Source organism: Sander vitreus, chromosome 21 (genome assembly GCF_031162955.1).
Source record: "Sander vitreus isolate 19-12246 chromosome 21, sanVit1, whole genome shotgun sequence".
Lineage (NCBI taxonomy): Eukaryota > Metazoa > Chordata > Actinopteri > Perciformes > Percidae > Sander > Sander vitreus.
In genome coordinates this window covers 11,417,748-11,441,348 of record NC_135875.1, presented here as the reverse complement: position 1 = coordinate 11,441,348, position 23,601 = coordinate 11,417,748, and the positions used below count along the sequence as shown (strand labels likewise).

Sequence of the window (23,601 nt, the reverse complement as noted above, 5' to 3'; positions counted from 1 at the left end):
GTTACACTCACTTGCCAGCATGTAAGCTGTTGTTGGTCTATTGAGAATGTCATGTACGTGTAGACCAACCCAAATAAGACAGCCTGCTTTGACTGCAATGTAGTGCCTGTGTGGCTTCTAATGCGGACAATCTTTACACAAGATTCCTGACATAACTACTGATAGAACTCCACTGGAGGAACTGAAATGCTGCAATAACAATATTTCACAGATGAAAGAGCAAGAAATTGACCTTATAAACCAACGCATAAATAAAATCATTACTATGATATAACATCCAACAACCTGTATTAAAAGCGGTTTTGAAGTGCTAATGTGTTGATGTCAGAATACAAACGGACAATCACAAGACACATAGTAACGTACAAGCTACAAGGTCAGCTGCCTTGTTTAAGTTGGGTGGTGATGGCGCAGTGGATTTGACACATTCTTTTGGTGACCTCTGCGACCTCTGATCTGTAGCAATTGTAAGTCTTTACTTTGGATAAAAGCATCAGCTAAATGACATGTAATGTAAGTGTTGTAAGTGTTTTCTGTCATTTCACACTCATTCTGAACTCTGGCCTCAGCAAGGGAAGAGAGAGGTTCCTTACGGGGATGTGACAAGTATTACTTTATTATTAATGTAGTGCTAGAGGTCCATTTGCATGACACACACAGGTATGGCCGAATGTGAAAAGGGGATTTGGCTTTTGTAAGTGTTAGAGATCGGAGCAACAAAACAGAACTTTTTTGTACAATATAGTTCTTGCATTTCCCTCCAGTTTCCAGCATGGTCCTATAGTCTTCTCTACTACATATATGCTGCTCTGTTCCCTTCACTTTTTCTACAAATACATGCACAATGTAATCTTTTTTGTCTTCTTTTTGTTACTTGGCACTAAAATGCATCTTCGGTGATGCAGGCTGTTAAATTGCAGATGTGTTAAAGTGTAAACAAAAACCAGTTGAAATGTGAAGTGTGCATATACCACAACACAGTTGATTTGCCTGTGCTTTATACCTTCCAATAGTCTGTATCTGACAAGGAGTAGCCAAATACTGACCTCTCTGTCTGTATGTTTGGCTTGTGCAAATGTGTATTTTTTTGTAGAGCATTGATATGGTGACTTCCAAATACATTTGCAGGCCCATTTTCTCTGCACGGCCAAGACAAGCAGTGAATTCTCACATTTGATAAGCTGTATTCATCAGAACACTTACATTGTTGTAGTCAGTCATATTCAGTTTTTATCCTGTTTACCAGCAGTTGTTGTTTCATCTTAGATGAAATCCAAACTGAGCGGAGAATTAAATCACAAGTGGTCAAACATTTTGATGCCCGTTGGGAACTGAAGTCTGTCTGAGCTGGAGCACAATCTGGTCAAGGTTAACAGTGATAATAAAGTCATCGTATAGTATGTCATTCAAATGTCATGATGTAATAAGAAAAAGTTATAGTATAGTATGCCATAATGAAACTCATTAAAAAGTCATAGTATAGAATGTCATTTCATACTGTCTCCAAAAAAAAAGTAATAAAAAATGACTGTCATAGTATCTATACTACTATATGAGTGTATGTTTTATGTCATAAAAAGTACTATTTAGCAACACAATTGAGAACTATAATCTATTTTTCTTCTGGAGATGCTCCATCTCGGATGGACATAAAGTCAGGCTCCTTTAAGGTACCATTGCATTTGTACCTGTATTCAGCCAAGCTAAAGTACTTAAGAACACATACTGCTCATCCTATAGTTCTTAATATGGTTAATGAATGGTATGAGGTAAAAGAATGTATGAACATATTGGACTCTGTCACAATTCAGCCAAGTGTGGGGCAATGTTTTTTTAAACCAGGCAAGCTGGATGCAGGATTCCAGATATGGGCAAAGATTTAAGGGATTTTAATGACCTTTAAAGAAATCTCTCTAATGTATGACATTTTTTTTAACCTTTATTTAGCCAGGTAAGTCTATTGAGAACAAGTTCTCATTTGCACACAGTTACACATTTATACCTGTAAGCTGCCCAGTACACAAAGTTATTTTTATGCAGGATGGTAGGGGAAGAACCCTCTAACCCTGGGGATTGAACCAGCAACCTTCTGGTCCCATGTATGCGTCCTTAACTCCTAGACCACCACTGCCCCATTACATTCTATTCCAAGGAAGTGAGGAACTTTATTTCTTCTATGCAAAACCAATCGGTCGGGATTACTGCACTCTCATCCTTAGAAGAAACAATTGCAATGAGAGGGGTTTGATTTCATCAATATATAACTGGGTTGCATCTGGCTCTAAAGAAGCATCAATAGTTACACTTGAGACGTGGAGGGTGGACATAAAAGAGGAAATTTCAGAAAACTATTGTCAGAAAAAAAAACAGCAAACTAATTTAAAGCTACTCCAATATACTGTATGCAGACATACACAACTCCTGTTAAATTGAATAAATACAACAGTTTTTGTTTTTTGTTTTAAATGCAATGAGGCTAAAGGAACATTTATGCACTGTGTCTGGGAGTGTGACAACATGAAAACATTCTGGAGGGAGGTGATCAATAAAACTATGTTCATCTTGTCTGTGCACATTCCACTTGACCCTAAGATGATTTTGCTGCACCTGTATCCAACAAATGAATCTGAAACCAAGATTATCAAGATTAACCCAAGGACTATAGCTCTAATCTGAAAGAAAGTGGAGGCACCTACAATTGGTGCTTGGTGACATAAAAAGTAATTGTATAGTATGTTAAAAAAGTATGTCGGAAAATATAAAAAAGTCATAATATACTATGTTGAAAAATGTCATAGTATTAGATGTAGAAAAAAGTCATAAAAACTTCATATAGTATGTTGAAAAGTCATAAAAAAGTCAGAGTGCAGTATGTCAAAAAACGTCATAGAGTTGTACATCAAAAAAAGTCATAAAAAATCATGGTATAGTATGTCGAAAAAAATTGTATAGCATGTCGAAAAAAGTCATAAAAAAACTCATAGTATAGTATGTAGAAAAATGTCATAATATATTATGTAAAAAAATGTCATAATATATTATGTAGAAAAATGTCATAGTATGTTATGTAGAAAAATGTCAAAAAAGTCATAGTTTAGTATGTCGCAAAAAGTCACAAAAAAGTCATAGTATAGTATGTTGAATAAAATCATAGTATTGTACATCGCAAAAAGTCATAGCATAGTATGTCGAAAAAAGTCATGGTAGAGTATATCGAAAAAAGTCATAAAAAAGTCATCCTATAGTATGAAGAAAAAAGTCACAAAAAGTCATAGTATAGTATGTCCAAAAAAGTCTTTGTATAGTATGTCATGAAAAATACAAAAGTCATAAAAAAGTCATAGTAAGGTATATCATAAAAAATCATCAATCAAGTCATTAAAACATCGCGTATAGTGTCAGGTTTTTCTTTGGACAACAGACTTCAATATTCACTTGTTTTAGATGTGAATCAAACCCATGTCGACATACGTATGTCAAACGTATGTCAAAAAGTCATAAAAAAGTCATAGTATAGTATGTTGAAAAATGGTTGGCTGGGAATCGAACACACAACCTCTGATTCTTCAAGCAGTCACCTAACAGTCTGAGCTAAAGAATCAAAACAAAAGCCAGCTTTCATAAATAAAGTCATCTATAGTATGTCATAAAAAAAGTCATCATATAGTATGTCATAAAAAAGTCATAAAAAGTTATAGTCTATTGTGTCAAGCAAAAGTCATAAAAAGTCATAGTATATTATGTTGAATAAAGTCATGGTATATTATGTTGAAAAATGTCATATTGTACATCGCAAAAAGTCATAGTATAGTATGTCGAAAAAAGTCATGGTGTGAGTATATAAAAACAAAGTCATTAAAATGTCATGGTAAAAAAGTCATAGTATTGTATGTCATAAAAATGACAAATGTCATAAAAAAGTCATAGTAGGGTGTGTCATAAAAAATGACATAAGAAGTCATACTATAGAATTTCATAAAAAGTCATAGTCTAGTATGTCAAAAAAAAATCCTAAAAATGTCATTGTGTAATATATTGAAAAAAGTCTTAGAAACAGGCCACCCCAGTAGCTTAATGGTTAGCGTCTGTACAATTAAGACTCAGTTCTAATTCTAACACAGTTCCCAGGGTTTGATCCCAGCCCTAGACACCCTGCTAAGTGTCTTACTTTCACTGTTTGAATAAAATGTCTGAAGAAAACCTTTTTGAAAAATGTCATAGTATAGTATGTTAAAAAAGGTCATAAAAAGCCATAGTATAGTATGTAAAAAAAAAATCCTAAAAAAGTCATAGTATAGTATGTCGAAAAAGGTCATGGTATAGTATGTCGGAAAAAAAACATAGTATAGTATGTCGAAAAAAGTCACACAGAATCATAGTGTAGTATGTCGAACAAGTTCATATAGCATTTTGAAAAAAGTTATAAAAAAAAGTCATGGTATAGTATGTAAAAAAAATTATTAAAAGTAATAATATAGTATGTCGGGAAAATTCATAGTATAGTATGTCGAAAAAAAAGTCATAGTATAGTATGTCGAAAAAAGTTTAACAAAGTCATAGTATGTCGGCAAAAGTCATAGTATAGTATGTCGAAAAGATTCATAGTATATATGTCGAAAAATTCATAAAAAAGTCATAGTATAGTATGTCGAAAAAAGTTATAAAAACGTCATAGCTACAAGGCACCCTAGTAGCTCAATGGTTAGGGTGTGTACCATTATGGCTCAATACTAAGCACAGCAGCCATGGTTTGATGACAGCCTGCAAAAAGTCATAGTATGGTATGTAAAGAAAAGTCATAGTATAGTATGTCGAAAAAAGTCATAGTATGTCGAAAAAAGTCATAGTATAGTATGTCGAAATAAGCCATAATATGTCATAGTATGTTTGTCAAAGTATAGTATGTTGAAAAAAGTCATAGTATATTACATTGAAAAAAAGTCATAGTATAGTATGTCGAAAACAATTATAAAAAGTCATAATATGTCAAATTAAACTCTTAGTATGGTATTTCGAAAAAAGTCATAAATATATTACAGTATAGTATGTCGAAAAAAGTCATATTATAGCATGTAGAAAGAAGTTCTAAAAGAGTCAACATATAGTATTCGAATAAAGTCATAAAAATGTCATAGTATAGTACGTCGGAAAAAAATCTAAAAATCATGGTATAGTATGTCGAAAAAAGTCAACATATATGTTGAAAAATGCTTAAAAAATGTCATTGTACATAGTCTGTCAAAAACAAAATCATAAATATGTCATTGTATGTCAAAAAAAGCCTTGTATAGAAGCCACTCCAGTAGCTCAATGGTTAGAGTATGTACCATTACGGCTCAATACTAAGCACAGTACCAGTAGGTTTGATTCCAGCCACAGACACCCTTCTGAATATGTTTCTGTTTCTGACCAAATAAAATGCCTGAAGAAAGCCATTTTGAAAAATGTCGTAGTATACTATGTCGAATGAAAGTCAGTATTGTACGTTGAAAAAATGACATAGTATAGTATGTTGAAATAAGTGTCAAAAAGTCATAGCTTAGTATGTCTAAAAAAATTATCTGAAAAATGGCACCCCTGTAGCTCAATGGGTAAGGTGTGTAAAAAAGTCATAGTATAGTACGTGGAAAAAAATTATAAAAAGTCATAATGTAGTATGTTGAAAAAAATCATAAAAAGTCATAATATAGTAAGTCGAAAAAAAGTCATAATATGGTATGTCGAAAAAAGTCATAAATATGTTATAGTGTAGTGTGTCAAAAAAGTCATAGTATAGTATGTTGAAAAAAATAATAAAAACTCATAGTATAGTATGTCGAAAAAAGTCATAATATGGTAGTATGGTATTATAGTGTGTTGAAACAAAAGTTATAAAAAAAGTCATAGTATAGTACGTGGAAAAAAATGATAAAAAGTTATAGTATAGTATGTCGAAAAAAAGTCATAATATGGTATGTTGAAAGAAGTCAAAAATATGTCATAGCATAGTGTATGTTACAATGTCGAAAAAAAGTCATAAAAATGTCACAGTATGTCGAAAAAAATCATAGTATACTATGTCAAATAAAGTTATAGTATAGCAGCTTCAGAGCTTTTTCTGGTTAAACAGAAAGGTCTCAAGAGGTTTTAAAGGTATACTGAAGGGATTCTGTCCATAATGTTGTCAGACACTTAGAATATTAATCTGAGCCTGTCAGTGGCATTATGTCGAAAAAACTTATAAGAAAGTCATAGTATAGTATGTTGGATAAAAAAGTCATACTTTAGCATGTCGAAAAAAAAGTCATAGTATAGTATGTCGAAAAAAAATCATACTTTAGCATGGCAAAAAAAAAGTCATAGTATAGCATGTCGAAAAAAAGTAAAAAAAAATCATAGCATAGAATGTCGAAAAAAGTCCTAAAAATGTCACAGTATGTCGAAAAAAATCATAGTATAATATGTCGAATAAAGTCATAGTATAGCAGCTTCAGAGCTGTTTCTGGTTAAACAGAAAGGTCTCAAGAGGTTTTAAAGGTATACTGAAGGGATTCTGTCCATAATGTTGTCAGACACTTAGAATATTAATCTGAGCCTGTTAGTGGCATAATGTCGAAAAAAATTATAAATATGTCATAGTATAGTACGTCAAAAAAAGTCATAGTATAACATGTCAAAAAAAGTCATAGTATAACATGTCATAAAAAGTTATAAAAAAAAGTCATAGTAAAGTACGTGGAAAAAAATGATAAAAAGTCATAATATAGTATGTTGAAAAAAATCATAAAAAGTCATAGTATACTATGTCGAAAAAAAGTCATAATATGGTATGTCGAAAAAAGTCATAAATATGTTATAGTATAGTGTGTCAAAAAAGTCATAGTATAGTATGTCGAAAAAAGTAATAAAAAGTATAGTATGTCATAAAAGTGACATAAGAAGTCATACTATAGTATTTCATAAAAAGTCATAGCATATTATGTCGAAAAAAGTCCTAGTATAGTGTGTTAAAAATAGTTAAGAAAAGTTACAAATATATTATTTCGGGGAAAAAAAGTCATAAAAAAGTCATAGTATAGTATGTCAAATAATGACATAAAGTCATAGTATAATATGCCATAAATCATAAAGAAGTCAGAGTACAGTATGCCATCAATCATAAAAAGTCATAGTATAGTATTACAAAAAATGTCTTAAAAAGTCATAATATAGTATGTTATAAAAAAGTAATGATATAGTATTCCATAAAAACTCATAAAAAAGTCATAGTATAGTGTGTCAAAAATGACATAAGTCTCGTTCTCAAAATCCCTTCTCTACGGGAAACAACAACCGTCAAGCTATCGTGCAACAAGGCAGGCCTGCTTGGTTCTATCAGGGAATGATTTTAAAGATTTACAAAGAATATGATACGGCATTTACTCTCTAACTGGGACGTTTTTGAGACTGATTGGTTGGATTGCTGTGGACGTACACACGGCAATACACTGGTAAGAGCAATGAAGTTTAACCATGTCTCCAGCTAATTTAAATAGCTCACGTTCATTTAATATTGTATGTAGCGTTTTCTTTTGCGGGGTGAAAATGTTCCACCAAAACAAGTTCTTTCCTAGGACTATTTTGCAGAGCCACTGTCGCTGCGTCCAGAGTTTTTTCTCCTATCCCAGAATGTATCTGTGGTGTAGCCAGACCTTACTCCACAGCGCTGTGGAGATCTGGCAATGTGAGACCACTAACAGTGGAATTTGTAGAAACTGTTTCTTGAGCTTCCTCTTCCTCTCTGTCTTCATTTCTTTTGCATTACATTTTTGACAATTAGAGTTGGAACGGTGACCTTCTCATTGATCATTCCTTAGCTTTCTGTTGGAGCTTACTGCTTACACAAGTAACACTGCGTGCACTCTGCTTACAAGGTTGCTGGGTTTGAATATAATTATTACTAATTTGGCCAATGCATTTTAATGAAACCTGATACAGTATTTCCAGTTTTATTTACAATGTCATTGTTTTCTATTAGACTATTACTTTAGTCATTTTATTTCAACAAGGTATTTCAATTATTGTCATATGCTTTGGTGACTCTTTATGAACTGTAGAGAACTGTAGCTGAATATGAGCTACTTGCTGAGATGCTGTTTAAACACTTTCTTAGGTCGCTGCACCTGCCAGTGAATTTCTGAATAAAAGGAAGACACAGATGTGCACATACTAAGTTGCTTTTATTAATACAGAACTGCATGCTACAGAGACTGTACAGCATAAACATTTATTCATTACAAAAAAACATGGTTTTTGAACCATTTAAAATAACAGGAAAAACAAACAAACAAAAAGATAAGAGCATAAAATAGAACAGGAACATCACAGCCGTTAAGGAAACATTCAAACTATTTATCATTAGCATCTTAATAAACCAGAGAAGAAATCGACAGATTACAGTCGCGTCATGTCAACTACAATGGCACCGAGTGGATGATTCTCTTGTAGCTTTTTTTACAGCCTCTTGCAACATCAACATGCCTATTTTTTCTATCTACCTATATGTAGTAGTGTACTTAAAAGTGGCAGTTTGTGTATTTTTTTGTATTTAATAGTTTTTTTATGAACCTCCTAATATACATAATTTGGCCCTTGTGGGTTTATACAGTATGATGTCCGCCTTTTTATTAAGTTTAAATTTTAATATTTGACAATTTGCTACCAAACACATTTGTTATAGCAACATTTATACTACATACATAGCAATCTATGTAACGTCACAGCAAAGAATGGTATCGAAAATAAAATAAAAACGACAAAAACAAACAAAAAAAGGATCCCTACAGCATGGTTGGTTAGAGGGGCAGAGAAAATTATCACAAAATTTGGCACGGAAAATCTGTACACAAATCTACAGTCTGAGAGATGTGACTGTGCAATAAAAAAGAAGGGCTTTAGACACTTTTCCAACTACTGAAGACACGGCACCCACTGTCTTGTTTCAAGTTTTCTTTTCTTCTTTTTGTAAAATGGCTTATAGACACATTTCTTGAAATGAAGTTGTGCATACTTCTGTTCATGAGATCTACACAGTACACTGAGTGGAATCCAGGTTTTCAGCAAGGAAAGAAATCAATAACAAAAGATTTGCCTTTTAAAACCTCCTTGTAAAAATGGATCATTCATATATAAGTCGCTTACCTTAAGAAAAACAATTTGTACAATGTATTAAGAAAAAAAAGTCAAAAAGAGACACGTACAAGATACAACAAGCAATCTCTAAAGCAATAAATACTACTGGTCCTAGCGTTGTGACATTTTTAATAACCCTCAACCCTCCCACCCCAACCTCCCCTCAAGCCCACCCAATTTGCCTGACTCCACCCCAAAGGTAAACAACAAAGAAAAAAGACAACGCAGTGGAAGAATGCATATTTAACACAGTAATCCCCCCTCCCCATTATTCTGTACATTTAAACAAGAACAAGTAACATCACAATTAAAGTTGTTCCTCAGAGAGGTGTCACCACCAGCCTCATGCCCTCCTAGAGTTTGAACAGATGTCAAATGATTGGTTCGCAAGCTCGTATTTAATACAAATAAAGAAGGAGAACCAACTCTTTCAAGAAAAGGGCTCACTGAATAATCTAGCCTACCTTTTTATATCCGTCTTTTAAACATTTTGAAGTTGAACTAGATAATTTTTTCTGTTTGCACTGTTAAACACTACAAAAAAGACAAAACAAAATTCATAAAAATTTTGGCAGATTCACAAAGCTATACTACAGCTCATTGTATCATTTCTTTATAATAATTAGATTTTTTTTTGATAATGATGGGTCAAATATTGACCAATGAACTTTAATAAAACAAAAACTAAAATTTCAAAGCCTTATGGCACAGAAACATAAAGAGAAATGAACTGACAGCAAGTGAAATATAGCAGAGAGAGGGCCTAGAAAGGAGTGTGTGTGTATGTGTATGTGCAGAGCTAGAAAAGAGGAGAAGAATAAAGGTAGACTATTCTATAGACTTGGTCACTAGCGACAGAGGCTGGGGGGCCGTGGAGGAGAGGAGCGAGTGGGAATGACACAGCGATGCCGAGGGCCGGACCATTGAGGACGCCACAGAGGAGCCCGGCTGCCGCGAGGACGAGACGTCACCGCGCTCCAGGGCTCCGTTGTGGGAGGAGGCGCCGGGCGTTTTCCTAGCTGCAGCAGAGTTTTCCAGCTGAACCAAAGATGGTGGTGGAAGCCCAACCAGGAGGTGCGGGTGGTGGAGTGGCTGGTGGGCCGGTTTCATAGTCAGTGAGAGAGGTTGCATTTGTTCAGTCTGAGGTTTGGACTCTTTTGAGGAGGGGGAGGGAGCCACTGAGGAGGGGGAGGATGGGGGGGAGTCTAGTAAGCTTCCGTCCGTAGAGGGAGGACTGGCACAGCTGCCTTCACCTTGGATGTAGCGAATGCACTTTTTTTTTCTCCTGAGGGACAAGGCAAGAGAAAGAGAGCATATTTTAGCACCACATCTTCAAACTGCATCACCTCTTAGCACTGTTGCTGACCTAAATGCACCTTTGCCTTTTTAAAGTCAGGAAAACCACTACTTGTAAACTGGTTTTACATAACAAAACATTTTGCAGGTGCATTTAAGTAGCTTGTGCTAAGACAAAAGGTAGAAATGACAGTCAATTTCCAAATACTAAACCATCAGACAGGACAGACACAAAGGAAAGATCACAGGTGAAGCAGCTGGACAGTAAGCAGCAGGGAAATGAAAAGCACACACAGAGATGATGATGATAATAATGAAAAAAGATCAGATGTAGTAATGGTTGCTCTCTGGATGTAAACTCTGCCTTTCTTACAGGCAGAGCTACAGCTGGAGATCAGCCTGTTCTCTGCACGAGGTTACTGGACCCGTCTCACTCGTCTAACTCTATCTGGCCCTGCTCTCTCTTCTCCTGAGGGGACAGAGTTTGGATACGAGGCGAAAAAGTCAACAAGATCCACACTACTCCGCATCTGCCCCACAGACACAAGTGTGTGTGCGTGAGGGGTCAAGGCATCATGTTTGCATTCCTGCCTGGGGTCGGGACCCTCCCCCTGTCTGCTGATTCCTGAGGCCAGGCCCGTTGCGCTTAGTGGAACCCGATGAACGAGAAGGGGGGGGAGTAGGGCGGGAGGGCGCGTAGGAGATTGTTGCATTTGTCTGCGGTGACTCTGCTGCGAAGGCTGTGTGCAGATTTGGTTAAGGGGGAATCTCTGCCCACCTCATCTTTACCCTGACCCTGGCAGTGACCCCTCTCTCAGCTCTCCATTCTATCACAAGGATGCCTGAAGGCCATGGAGTATTAGTATTTAAGACTCACAGGGACAAGGAGTAGGTAAAAAAAAAAAAAAAGACATATAAAAAAGAAAGATTGAGGATTTTGGAACGTATTAGGCTCATCTACTGTTTAATTAAGGTTGTCAAATCAAACCTTTTTCTTGTAATTCTGAAGGAGTAAAATGTCTACATAAACACAAAAAAAGAGAGCAGATGAATGAGAATGAAAAGAAAAAGGGACATCAACAAATCACATGAAAAGGGCTCACGAAACCTTGATCCCATGCTAGGGTGAAAGACAAGCATGCATTTTAAATACGCACGACAGTATAGGGACACAACACCGGACAGTATAACAAGTCTAGGTCTAAGAGTGGGATTAAGGCTTTTAGAGCATTCTACACTGATACTGTAGCGCTGGGTGTTGCGGAGTATCGACCGGATGTAAAAAGGTATCATTTGCCACTACATAGACATCTTGCTCTCGATAACTGTCTGTCAAACTGCAACAAATGAGCTAATATCCATTTTTTAACAGACATATCGATTCATAGTATGTGCCTGTGTATGTTATTGATTTTTCCGTCTCGGGGGAAATTACACCAGATGCATCTTTTAGGAAATGGAGCCCAGAGAGAACTTTTAACCTCTCGACTCCTAAAACAAAGATTGAATTATCGCGCTTTCCAGTCTCCTGATCTGCTGATCTGCGATTATTGTTTAAGGAATAATGCAGTATTTTTAATAATGTGAGTTTCAGCTGGAAGGGAAATAATAGAGCCAAGTGGAAACACCAACAATGGCAGACTGTGTGTAGGTGGGGTGAGTGTGACGTCCTACTTATTTTCAAAGACAAAAAGTATAGGTGATAAATGTTCTTGAAATAGGTTTAAAAGCAGCTCAGAATGGCCTCTTAATGCTGCAGTAAAGTGCAGCAATATACAAAAATCTGACTAAATGTTTGATTTTGAGCCGACCCATTTAAAAGATTAAAACAATACAAATGAAACATGTAGCAGCAAAAACAGACAATGTGTTGCAATGGTTGGTGTTGAAGAGTTGTCACAAGAAAGTGGTGGGGCAAGGGTGTGGTGCAAGCCAGACAAAGAGAAGGGTATTACTTAGCAGAAACAAATACCTACCATGAAAATATTCCCAATTCAAAGACTGCTTGTGTCAGAACAGAAAGACAACAGGTAGGGACTAAGTAAGGGTTATTGAAGAGGAGTTTGGAGGAAGAAGAGGTGGAGAGGGAGGAGGAGGAAGAGGGCACAGAAAAGAGTGTCACTGAGCAGGCCCTCAGAGAAAGCAGGGCTAAATTTGTAAGCATAACATTGTTATTCAAAGGACGCCAATTAGGAACATACATGGACAATGCATGGAGAGAAAATGGATTTCAATCATAACAAGTCAGATTGTAAGGAATGTTATTCCAAATGACATTAGGAAACTATGATCTTGTAGCAAGATATTTTGTTGAGATGAAATATTGAGCAATCTTATTTAGAAATCCATTTTCTGCCACTGGGCTTGAACCGAGTTCAATGAGGAAAAATTGCTGTGAGGGAATTTATAGCAGGAAGCTCCTCAGTAAGGAAAAGGAGCAGAGGAGTTTGCCATCTGTTACCACGCTGATGGAAACATGTTTGAGAGGAATATCTGAGCAAATAATCAAGGAGAAGAAGCTGCTCATTGTGGATGTCTTCCTCCCATTGGTACTACAGCAGTTATACCTGCATGGTTTGCACCATAAACTCAGCTGGTCAAGCCCGAACAAGGCACGACACTTCTTTGGGGTATTTGCATCTGTTAGCCAAAGAGGTAGACACAGACATACACACAGAGACAAAAAAACCAAAAGAAAAAGAAAGAAAAAACAAAATGGACACGTCATTGCACAGACAAAAACATGTAGCCAGGGCTTAGGTTTAGGCTGGCAACACTGGGATGTCCTCCATATTGAACAAGCCATCAGGCTCCAGATCCTCCAAGCCCCGACCTGCCAGTTTAGGATTTCTGACCAATCTCAGTGAGGCTTATTGTACTGTACATCCTGCAATGAAACCCCCTGTAACCCTGTAAATGTTTCTTCATCGATCCATACGCACAGACACCATTCACACAAACACGCTGGCATATGCTGGTAATACCCTTCTTCCCAAACAGGAGGTAAAAAAAAATCAAATAGTGGGAACCTAGAGATAGACCGGCAGGGCGTGGCTGGAGGAAGCTGAGAGGTCACGATAGCCTGGCAGAACAGACAGTGGGAAGAAAAGAGGAAGAAGAGGCAGCAGCAGAGTGCGAAGGAGGAAGTCCCAGTGTACAGTTACCCAGCCTTCACCTGGCCCTGGCTGGTGCAAGCACACACCATACACACCTGCACGGGCCACACCAGTTATTCTGTTGATCAAGCCCAAAGCGCGCTCGACACTTCTTAGGAGCGCTCAGGTCTGATGCCACAACAGGAAGGGGAAGCCAGCAGAGAGGAGGAAAAGAACCAAAACCAAAAATAATAAGGAACAGAAATCAAAAGGAGGAGAGAAATAAGGAGAAAAAAACAGGTAACAGTGAATCTATGAAGCTTAGCAGTGGCTCATTGTGCAAGAAATCCCCCGCCCCCCCCAAAACAAACACACACCCGTAAAGCCATTCTCAAGTGTGCCTTTAAAGACAGGACTGAACACAATTAGTGTGTTTTAGACATTAGTCAAATCAAAATGCATGTAAATTATCAAATTATGACACAATATGGAAACAATCACTTTTAGTAATCGAAATTCTGACTGAAGTTAAAGCTGAAGATAAGATCCTTATTTGGTCAAGAGGGTATAAATGGTGCAAATGCAAGTTGGATTAATTAACTGCTAGATGTTATCAGTGCACTATGGTTTCAAAAAGAAGAACTAGGCAGCAGTAGCAGAGTGCTGAATTAGCCCTAGCCAGGGGAAGGATTGAAAAGGCTGGAACCTGAGGAGGGAATCTACTCCTTAGACCTGGCATCAAACAGATGACTGTTTTCCATCAACAATGGCTGTCTGTTGTAAAAAAGCTGACAGTCACATGCTAGCTCTACCCAGTAACCGTGTGATTATCAGAAGTAGAGCAGAGTGACAGAAGAATATTGTGGTGGAGTGTTTAAGACCAGGTCTTGGCTGAGTAGAGACAGATTTAAAGGGGGAGTAAGCCAAACTCATGCTGGCCTTTAGGATAGCGCAGCTACTTAAGCATTTAGATTAAGGAGGTTTACCCTGACATCACATCCTTCAGGTCATACTCCACAATGATAGCCTAACTTTATATATATATATATATATATATATAGTATATATACAGCATAGTTTCTCCAGCATACTGCATAGTAATTATGCCAAAATACGGAAAATGCTTAAGATTAAATAGCAACATGTGTAAATTGAGGTAAACTAAATGAAATATAATCTAGCTTGAAGTCAAATAAACAGTGACAACATTTTAAGAAAAGAAAGCAGCAAACAAAGCAAAAAGAGCATATTTAGATAGAATTTTATCTTAAACCTGTCTAATATTGCACATCCATTGATAAATAAATATACATTAATTTAAAAAAAGAAGAATAAAAAAAACAAGTTAGTAATTTAATACTCAAAATGACATTAGCACCTGTAATCGGAGGGAGTGAAAGGCAAGGGTTTGGAAAATATTCTCTGTGTTCTGAAAAAAAAGAACAGATAGAGAGGCCTTCAAGAAGAAATCCGTCACCAAACGAGCGCAAAGTACATAATAACAAGTCGCCAAAGCTCCTCACAAAACGATCAGAAGAATATGAATCATTAGAATAAAAATGGATGAATCATAGAATTAGCAAACCTCCTTAATTTTGGGATGTAAGTGATTTTTCTTATGTTGATATAAAAGCATGCATGAAAGCAAGCAAGGGGCAGCCCCACAAGCACACACACACACACACACACACACACACACACACACACACACACACACACACACACACACACACACACACAGTACTGTAGTGCGGTCTATCTGCAGGGCACAGGCATTATAAAACGGGGCCACGCACACAACACTAGCAAAGTTAATGGCTTTCACAATGCTTCAACTTCACATTCTCAAAACATACATGTAGCAATACCAGAACGCTAAGGGGCAAAGGGGGAGGGGGGGGGGGGGGGGTGTCAAGAGGGGAGGTGAAGGACTGTGGGGGTGTCATGCATATTCAATTGTTATTAGCTGGGGAAGGCTAGGGGAAAATGGGAAAAGGGGGGTATTACAAGCAACTCTACAATTTAAATATTGCATTGGGTATGATACAAAAAAAAGAAAGAAAAAAGCCAGGCACAATAACAAAAAAAAAACATAACACAAAAAAACTAGCTTGACTTTTATCTTGCAAGATGTCACATCTGCCTGACACATGATGGGGCTCTTCTAATATGGGAGATAATTGCAGCTCACTTACCATTGCTCTCTGCTTGCTGCTTTTCCCTTTTTCTCTTCTTCCTTTTCCCCTGTTGGTTAGCCGCCAAAAAAATAGAAAGAAAAAAATAGACACAGACAGGAACCTTAGTTATTATATTGCAGAATGCCCAAAACATGAAACAGAGAATAGGACTTTTCTTTGTGTTTACTTATTTATTTATTCATTCATTCTTTCTCTGCCTTTTTTTTTTCTGTCTCTGCCCTCCGGTTTGTAACAGCCACTGCAGGCCAGACAAGAATTATCCCTCCTCTCTCTGGTTTTCTGCTCTTTTCTTCTTTTTCTCTTATCTTTTGTCTTATTTTCCTCTGCTCTGTGAACATCTAGACATCTTGACGAGCTTCTGTTATGGAGCTTCTGATTTCTCAAAGGCCGCTAGTGGAAGACTCTGGTCAGCTTGATCCCAAAACTGGACAAAACTGATGAAAATCTGCGCACTTATGTGACAGATCAAAGTGTCTGGGGCATAAAACATTCCCCCGAGGATTCATATAAACAACATCATGATCAGACGTTGTTACAAATATTCCTTCATGTCATAACAAAGTGGGCTTAGGTCAAGCCAATGTGTCCAGACTTAGATATACATATCAAAGGAAAATTACAAGAAGAAAGTGATCCCTCAGGCTAGAAAAGAGCAAAAGAAAAAACTCTTCCTGGTCATGTCACCTAGTGAAAGGGGAAAAGAACAGCCTGTTACGACTTGTAAACTTAAAAACTTACATAGTTGTCTCGTGCTGACCAGCCTGGGTACAGCTGCATGTGGAGCTGTCGCTCCTTCCTGGCCAGCTCGTAGTACTTGGCCTGCTCCTCCCGCGATAGGGCGTGCCACTGTGAAATGAGAAACAAGACACGAAAAGAAGACAGAAAAGATTGTTTTACCATGAACAGGAAATATAAAAGGTATGCAGGTAAAGAACTGGACATAAATCTACAGTACTGGGCCATCAGGTCACCACAAAAACCTTTTAATCTTCTAAGAGGCCTGTGAATCCCAATCGTGGCCCTCGATTACCACAACTCTGCTTGTGTTCTATCCCGCCAGGCTGCATTCAGCTTGAATCCCAGGCATAAATCAGCCCATGTTAACAATCACATTAGCAGGGCAGAGGCTCCTGAGCACCAGGATTGGGAACCACTTTGATAAGCCCTTGAGTTTGACCAATGCAGTGTTGGTGCGGGTCTAGTGATCTGTTAGGACTTACCCTCCGCCCCAGGATCTGGTTAATGGCAGCACTTTCCTTCAGTGTGCACTCAGCCACCACCTTGGCCCGCATCTCCTTCATGTAGAGCATGAAGGCATTCAGAGGCTTCTTTATGTGGACCTGCTTCTTTTTCTCCTCTTCCTTTTTAGCGTCTGACTGTTTTCTGTGGAGGACCAGAAGGCAGAAAGGTGAGAAGAGTCAACCTACGACTGGTTCATCACGTTCATGTAAGACCGAAATGTGTGTTAAGGGCAGTGAAAGTTTACTCACGAGCTGTTGAGAGAGATGTCGCTGTGGGAGGATTCCTGCTTGACGTTGGGTGTGACGATGGCTGGGTGTGGGATGCCCGTGGTGTGCAAACTGTGGTGAGGGGGCACCATGTGTGGGGGGAACCTAGAGGACAGAAGACTGTGTAAATCGTCAGAATGGACACGGGTGAAATGAGAAGATGGAGCACATGTATACACAAGACTAAAGGGGCTAAATTCCATTTCCATCTTTCAATGACATGTCAAAGTAGAAAGTGTTTTTTCAAGTTCCTTCATGGAAATGGAATTGGCCTTTAGCCACAAGAAAAGACATAAATGCACGTACAAACATCCACATGAAAACGTCCGAGGCTGATTCCTGTGTTATTATTCACAACTAGTTAGGACAGATTTTACTCCTCAAAATGAGTGTTAGATTAAATGTCACACAATATATTTTGAGGACAGAATTCAGCCTGGACAGCTATACACTTCACACAAAAGGTATAACAGCAAGTTACGACAAACCATCATCAACCCATCAGAAAAATGTGATTCGAAAGCATGAACGCTATATTGTGTGGCAATAATAAAGTGCAAATTGAACACCCAAAAAAACCTATACACTGAACACTTGGGCCAAGTGCATTTCTTCACCTTTATTTAATCGCAACCTCATTGAGATTCACAATTTCTATCAAGAGTGTCCTAACCAATACAGGCAACAATTCATGTAAAAGATTAAATGCAACACTTTAGCTTGATGGTTCTATGCACCTTAAACTTTTCTATTCATAGTTACAGAGAGACAGTGCACACTGATATATCAGTGCCATCCATAGCTTTTATCCGTGCTGAGACTGATCATGCACTTCTCAGGTCTGGAGGAACCCCGCTCACATTAGGTTCACACTTGCCTTAACAATTGTCACTTATGGTAGCAGAGGAAAATGTTTCCAAATAAGATTTAAATTTCATCTGTAGATGGAAAAAATGCCAACTGCATAAATGCATTCATTGTTATATTTGAGGAAACTGCATTTTTAGCAATTGCACTGATATGAACATGCCAGGTTTTGTAGGGGTTTGGGTTTGGAGCTTGAACCATTATGTCTTATCAAGGAATATTGCAAACTAGATTAAAATGTTCTATCAAAGTCTAGTATCACTTCAGGTATTGACTCTATAGTTGCTTCCTCCCATTCTTTTCTGCCAGTTCAGCACTGTCAGCAGCACTGACATTTTTATCTTCATCCCTCTACACTCCTATCATCATTTCATCGTCTCTAACCGCTCAGCATATCAGGGCCAGAAACCCTTATTTATGAAAACGTTTTGCTGGCCGGGACAGCCATAAGACACTGCTGTTCTGTATGTGCCAGTGAATGTATGACACAAATTATTTGTGTTAGATTATTTGAACATGTACACGTCTTATCTGCATGTGTATGTTTACAGTGCTGCACCTTGGCTCCATGTGACCACACACAAATTTAAGAGAAGAGAGGAGAATGAAGGAGAAGAAGAAAAAAAAAAAGGAGAAATAATTCTTCTTCTTTTTAAAGCAGCTCATTATCCGGCTGTGTCTGGCTGCATGGCTCGGAGCCAGAATATAATGATGAGGATAAACTCGCCAGGAACAACTACTTTCTGTTGGAGGCCATCTCAGGGGAGTGCCAGTGCTCTCCCCCTCAAACTCTTTTCCTCTTTTTCTCCTTTCCCCTCTTCTCCCTTCATCACTGACACATTGGTGTTTGTGCCATGTCATCCGTTGATGGGGAGCTCAGCAGCAGTGGCTGCATATCACCCATCATTAGGGCTGCTGCATTTTCCTCGCTCACTCTGTTTCCTCTCTCCCTCCCTCCCTCCTTCTCTCTCTGTGCACTTGTTAAAATTTCCAAGATCTATTTTTTTCCTCTTCTTCTTCTTCTTCTTCTCTACTCCTCCCTGTCCCCTCACCACGAGGTGGACACGATTCCTATCTTCCTTCCTCCCCTCCTCCTGCTGCCACTGCATGGCCCAGGTTATGGTTTAAACATGACGGCCATCCCTTTGAAGCATGGGGGCATCATCATCATCATCATCCGGGCTCATCAGTAGCAAGCAGCGCCTAGGACCAATTTAACCAACACAGAGAGGGAGACGCAGCAGAGACCCCCACCCATCCCAACCCTGGGGCTCCTACGTCTCAATCTAAAAGGTAAGAATGGCTGCCGGTGTTGGGGGGGGGGGGGTCACTGGCGCAGCAAGCCCAGTGTCAGCCAGTGCCATTTAATTGCCAATGCGAAGCAGTAGCCCCCGTGCCTGTTTAATGTATAATGACCCGGCCGGTGCGCTTCTCCCGTTCCCAAGGAAAAGAGAGGGAGTGGGTTGATGGGGGAACATATCAAAGGGCAGGCTTAAGCATAAGGGGCAAAGGGGCCTTCACATCGTCCTACCTGTCACACATACATTCACACGCACACACACACACAATACCAGGGCCCTGTACTGGCTCCAGCCCTATTATCAAAATAATGTCTTTCAATTGCTCCGCTGACTGTCTCTACTCTCCTTGGTTCTTTTTCCTCCCGTCCTAAAAGAATGCATTTTTTAACAGGACTTAGGTGTAAGGTGCTCATCGCAGGACTACACGGTACCAGACTCCTTCCCTGCATCCTAATTCAGTTCGGGCTACGGCACAGGGGACTGATACTGAAGCAGCGCGCTCCTGCAAAGAACTGGCCCCCGACAAGAGTACAAGGCCAGGATGTCTTTTCTCTCACATTTCTTCCAGTCTGGAAGAACCTCCTGCTCCCTACAAATCGTTTAAACTATCATAACAGTCTGGTCCATTCTTTGAACAAAACCAACTGGCTGAAGGCTATGTATGAAAGGATTTTGCCATTTTTCTGACATAATTAGACAGAGTTTTACTAGATTTAGTCAACAAATTGATTTTTTTTTCTCTTCCCTGTCAAAGCCAGAATTTAGATTTTTTTTTAGAGATGTGTTAAACCCTGCCATTCTCCAGAGAGCTCCCAGAACCCTCCATCTATTCAGTTATACTAATTCAATTAGGGGCCTCATCATAGAGCATTAGCTCTTCCCCATGGCCAGTCCCCCCACACCCCAGCCAGTATATTCAATTAGCTGCACTGGAAATAAGATGATCACAATGTAGAGGCTGTCATTAAGGGACCAAATTAGCAGTCACTTAAAGCCCAGGTTGGCTGGGTACTGCTGCCAGATGCCGATGTCTGGACAAACCCAACGTCTGACCCTTTGCACCTGAGACTTGCTCGGGAAGGGCTGGGAGGGGCAAATCTGTCTCTAATCCAGACACCTTTCTCCAGAATAAGTTTAAATGTAACAATAAGGTATGAATATTTGAATCACTTAAAGGACAGTTTAACAACAAAAAAACAGCTGTGAGAGCTTACAAACTCAGCTTTCCCTTATTTCCAGGGCTATGCTTTAAAACAAATGTCGTTCCCCCTAGTGACCCCTCCCTCCCTGCATTTACATGATCCATCAATGTAACAGGGTGTGAGGTCTAAACACACCACCCTCAGGAACTGCTTTTCCAATCAGGCTGTAATTAAAGTGAAGCTTGGCCTCATCCCTAGACTCTAAACCAGCCCCGTCCATAGTCCCCTGCTGCAAGGGTGTGTAGAGAGGGGGGGAGTTGGAATAGCAGGCTGTTTTTTTTGTGTTGTTGCATTTTTGGGCATTTAGTCATTTAAAATTGTCGCTTTCCACACAATATAGAGGACATGCGTCCCTCAAGGGAACAGTAAGTAGTTTAACACCAACTGACAAACACACACGCACATGTATACAAGATGGCAACAAATACACAAACCCCCCATGGGTGCACTAATGTCCACAGCAGCACTTGAGCTGGACCCTAATGGGCTGGACTAAAGCACTAGCCAAGTGTCAGGCCCCGGCTTATATCATCTAGTCCCCTTCAAAGTGTTGCTGTGTTTGTTTATCGGTCTGGCTGCTCATTTCTCACAGCATGGACATGCCCCAGCTCATTGCAGATCTGCCTGACATGCAGTGGGGGTAAATGTTCTTCATGGGCCTCATTAGAAAATTATAAATATAATTAATATTTAAGCATGCTAGCTGGACTCACACACTAGAGAATTGGCCTTTTGAAAACAGAGATGGGGAGTGTGAGATCTCCTTAAGGGAGAAGTTGCTGCTCACCATCTCTGCATGCGAGTGTGCGTTTGTGTTGCTTGTGCATTGCCCTCACAGCCAACACAGACACACAACTGAATGTATGAGTAAGTGAGAAGTGTGTGTTTAGCTCCTAGGTCTTAACTCACCTTGACATGGATGCATTGACAGTGAGCGCAGTTGGGTAGGGGTGTCTAAAACCCCCTGTTGTGATTGGATAAACAGGTTGACCTTGCCTAGGAAGGGGGAAGAAAAGAAGAAAGGCGAAAAGGTAAAGGAACAGGGTTGATGGAAGAGGAGAAGTTAAAGCCCTCTGTCTCTCTCCTCTCCCCACCGTGGGCCTCTTTATTCTCATTTGATCAGGACAAAAATCTAGGGGATTGCAGAGTGTAGATCAAAGGGAGGAAAACTCTGAACAATTTGAATGCCACAAATCTTGATAGCAATGGCTAATTAAATTTCATAACCCTTCGCTCGGTGTCGACAGAGTGGGACCCTGTTCCTCCCCAAGCTGGAACTAGGTGTTTTGTTGTGATAATTAAAGACGAAGCGCGGGTCTCTTTAATGGAGCCATCACACTAATTGAGGTCTACACATCCAAAGACAAACAATAATGAATGTAAATTTATACCAAAATAAAGTGCAGCAAATCAAAGGGTGCCATGGCTGCGCTCGGGGCCTCTCTCGGTATTTAGATCGCAGTGAGAAAACATTAAATTAACAGAGCTTAATTTGTAGCCTTTTGTCATATTAACAAGTGTTGACAAGAGTTACCAGGGGAGAGCCCCCGTGTGGAATTGTGGGTAAAATACGGGCAATCACGGTTCATTACTCTAATTGGACCATACATGGACATGTAAAATAGTATTTGCCACAAAGTAGCAAGCTGAGGTTGGTGAGGGCCTGAAAAGGCTGCAATGGGTTGTTGTGGTCCACGAGTGAGAGTGTTAGAAGGTTAAGGGATCCGGTTTGAGTTTAGAGGCCTTAAACACAGAGAGAGCACCTACTCTGGGGATCGAGAGGAGACAGAGACAGCTTCCATACTTGACTTTGTGTACATAAAGAACAACATCCTGCTGTACAGTGTTAACACATTTAAGGTCCTATATGCTACTATTGCTTGCTGTTATTTGGTTTAAAATACAGTTTATTAATCATGACAATATGTGGGTTTGCGAACATTTTCACACAACTCATAAGAGAATACAGTAGAAAGAGTGATAAAAAAAGATTTAGCTTACTGTGGTACTAGCCATCCTAACGGATGAGGGATCTGGCCGACAGCGCCAGGTGACAGCGGGTAATAGGGAGATATATCTGGAGGATGTGGAGGCCTTGGGATTCCTGTGGAAGAAAGAGGATGACAGGAGCAGGGAGGAGGTGGTCAGACAAGATGATGACAGAGAGAGAACCAAATCTTTGTCAGTTCTGAATTCATTCTTTGTTGAGAATTTCTGAACGGAGTGACATCACAGGAGTGCAGATGGGAGGATGAGGAGGAGGAAGAGGGCTTGTTGCTCACATGTACACAGTGCTAAATCACACTTCCTGATCAAAGGCCTTTGAGGCTGCGGCGGCGGCACAATGTGTTGGAAGAGGCAGAGGGGGGAGAGGTGAGGAGAGAACACCAACACGATTCTTGTCACATTTGTCTACTGATTCAGAAGATTAATTATATAAAATGACTGAGGTTTAGAAGTTAACAAAACACAACAATATAATTAAAGCCTTCTCTGCGATCAGAGAGATGTTCATACAGGGCTCCAGGTTGAGTCAGGCTGATTTACACTGACATAAAGGCTGGATGGATATGGATTCTACCTGATATTATGCATGAATAAACCCATATTATAAATACGCAGCAGTTACAGATTATGAGCTGAAAGTCAGCATCAATTAAACTACAAGTTCCTTTTAAGTTGAAGTCAATACTTTTGACTCAGATACTGTAAATGGTTGACTATTTCAATAGCTGTATGTTTCGACACAGTTAATGACAATGTGAGTGCATGTATTGGCTCGTTGTCTCCATTCGTCCAACTGATCCACAGATTTAATATAAAACCCGTACAGAATTTAGTTTGTTGTCCCCCACAGACAAACAGTGACAAAGATGTCCAATTTGAGGACAGCTCTCGTTGAGGGAATCGTCGAGCAATCGCAGCATCCACGGTGTTGCCTTTTCTTTCTGTGGCAGCTGACAGGTGAAGAAACTGCATCGACA

At 39.1% G+C, this 23,601-nt stretch overlaps 1 protein-coding gene across 22 annotated transcripts in view; it reads right to left on the bottom strand.

Moving 5' to 3' along the window:
- Positions 1-8,179: 8,179 nt before the first annotated feature.
- The window catches only part of tcf7l2 (transcription factor 7 like 2), an 89,042-nt gene continuing 73,620 nt past the window's right edge, over positions 8,180-23,601 (bottom strand). For 2 of the 22 annotated variants that reach the window (XM_078278510.1, XM_078278517.1), the window contains 9 exons: positions 22,619-22,721; positions 21,527-21,613; positions 17,230-17,367; positions 16,960-17,122; positions 16,478-16,585; positions 15,737-15,800; positions 14,920-14,970; positions 13,014-13,086; positions 8,180-10,435 (listed from right to left, as the gene is read on the bottom strand). In XM_078278510.1, the coding sequence (XP_078134636.1) occupies positions 9,979-10,435; positions 13,014-13,086; positions 14,920-14,970; positions 15,737-15,800; positions 16,478-16,585; positions 16,960-17,122; positions 17,230-17,367; positions 21,527-21,613; positions 22,619-22,721 (1,244 nt within the window). In that variant the 3' untranslated portion in view covers positions 8,180-9,978. Of the gene's footprint in view, positions 10,436-13,013; positions 13,087-13,657; positions 13,731-14,919; positions 14,971-15,736; positions 15,801-16,477; positions 16,586-16,959; positions 17,123-17,229; positions 17,368-21,526; positions 21,614-22,618; positions 22,722-23,601 lie in introns of all 22 variants that reach the window. The other 20 variants (XM_078278512.1, XM_078278519.1, XM_078278514.1 and 17 more) reach the window with 15 other exon arrangements.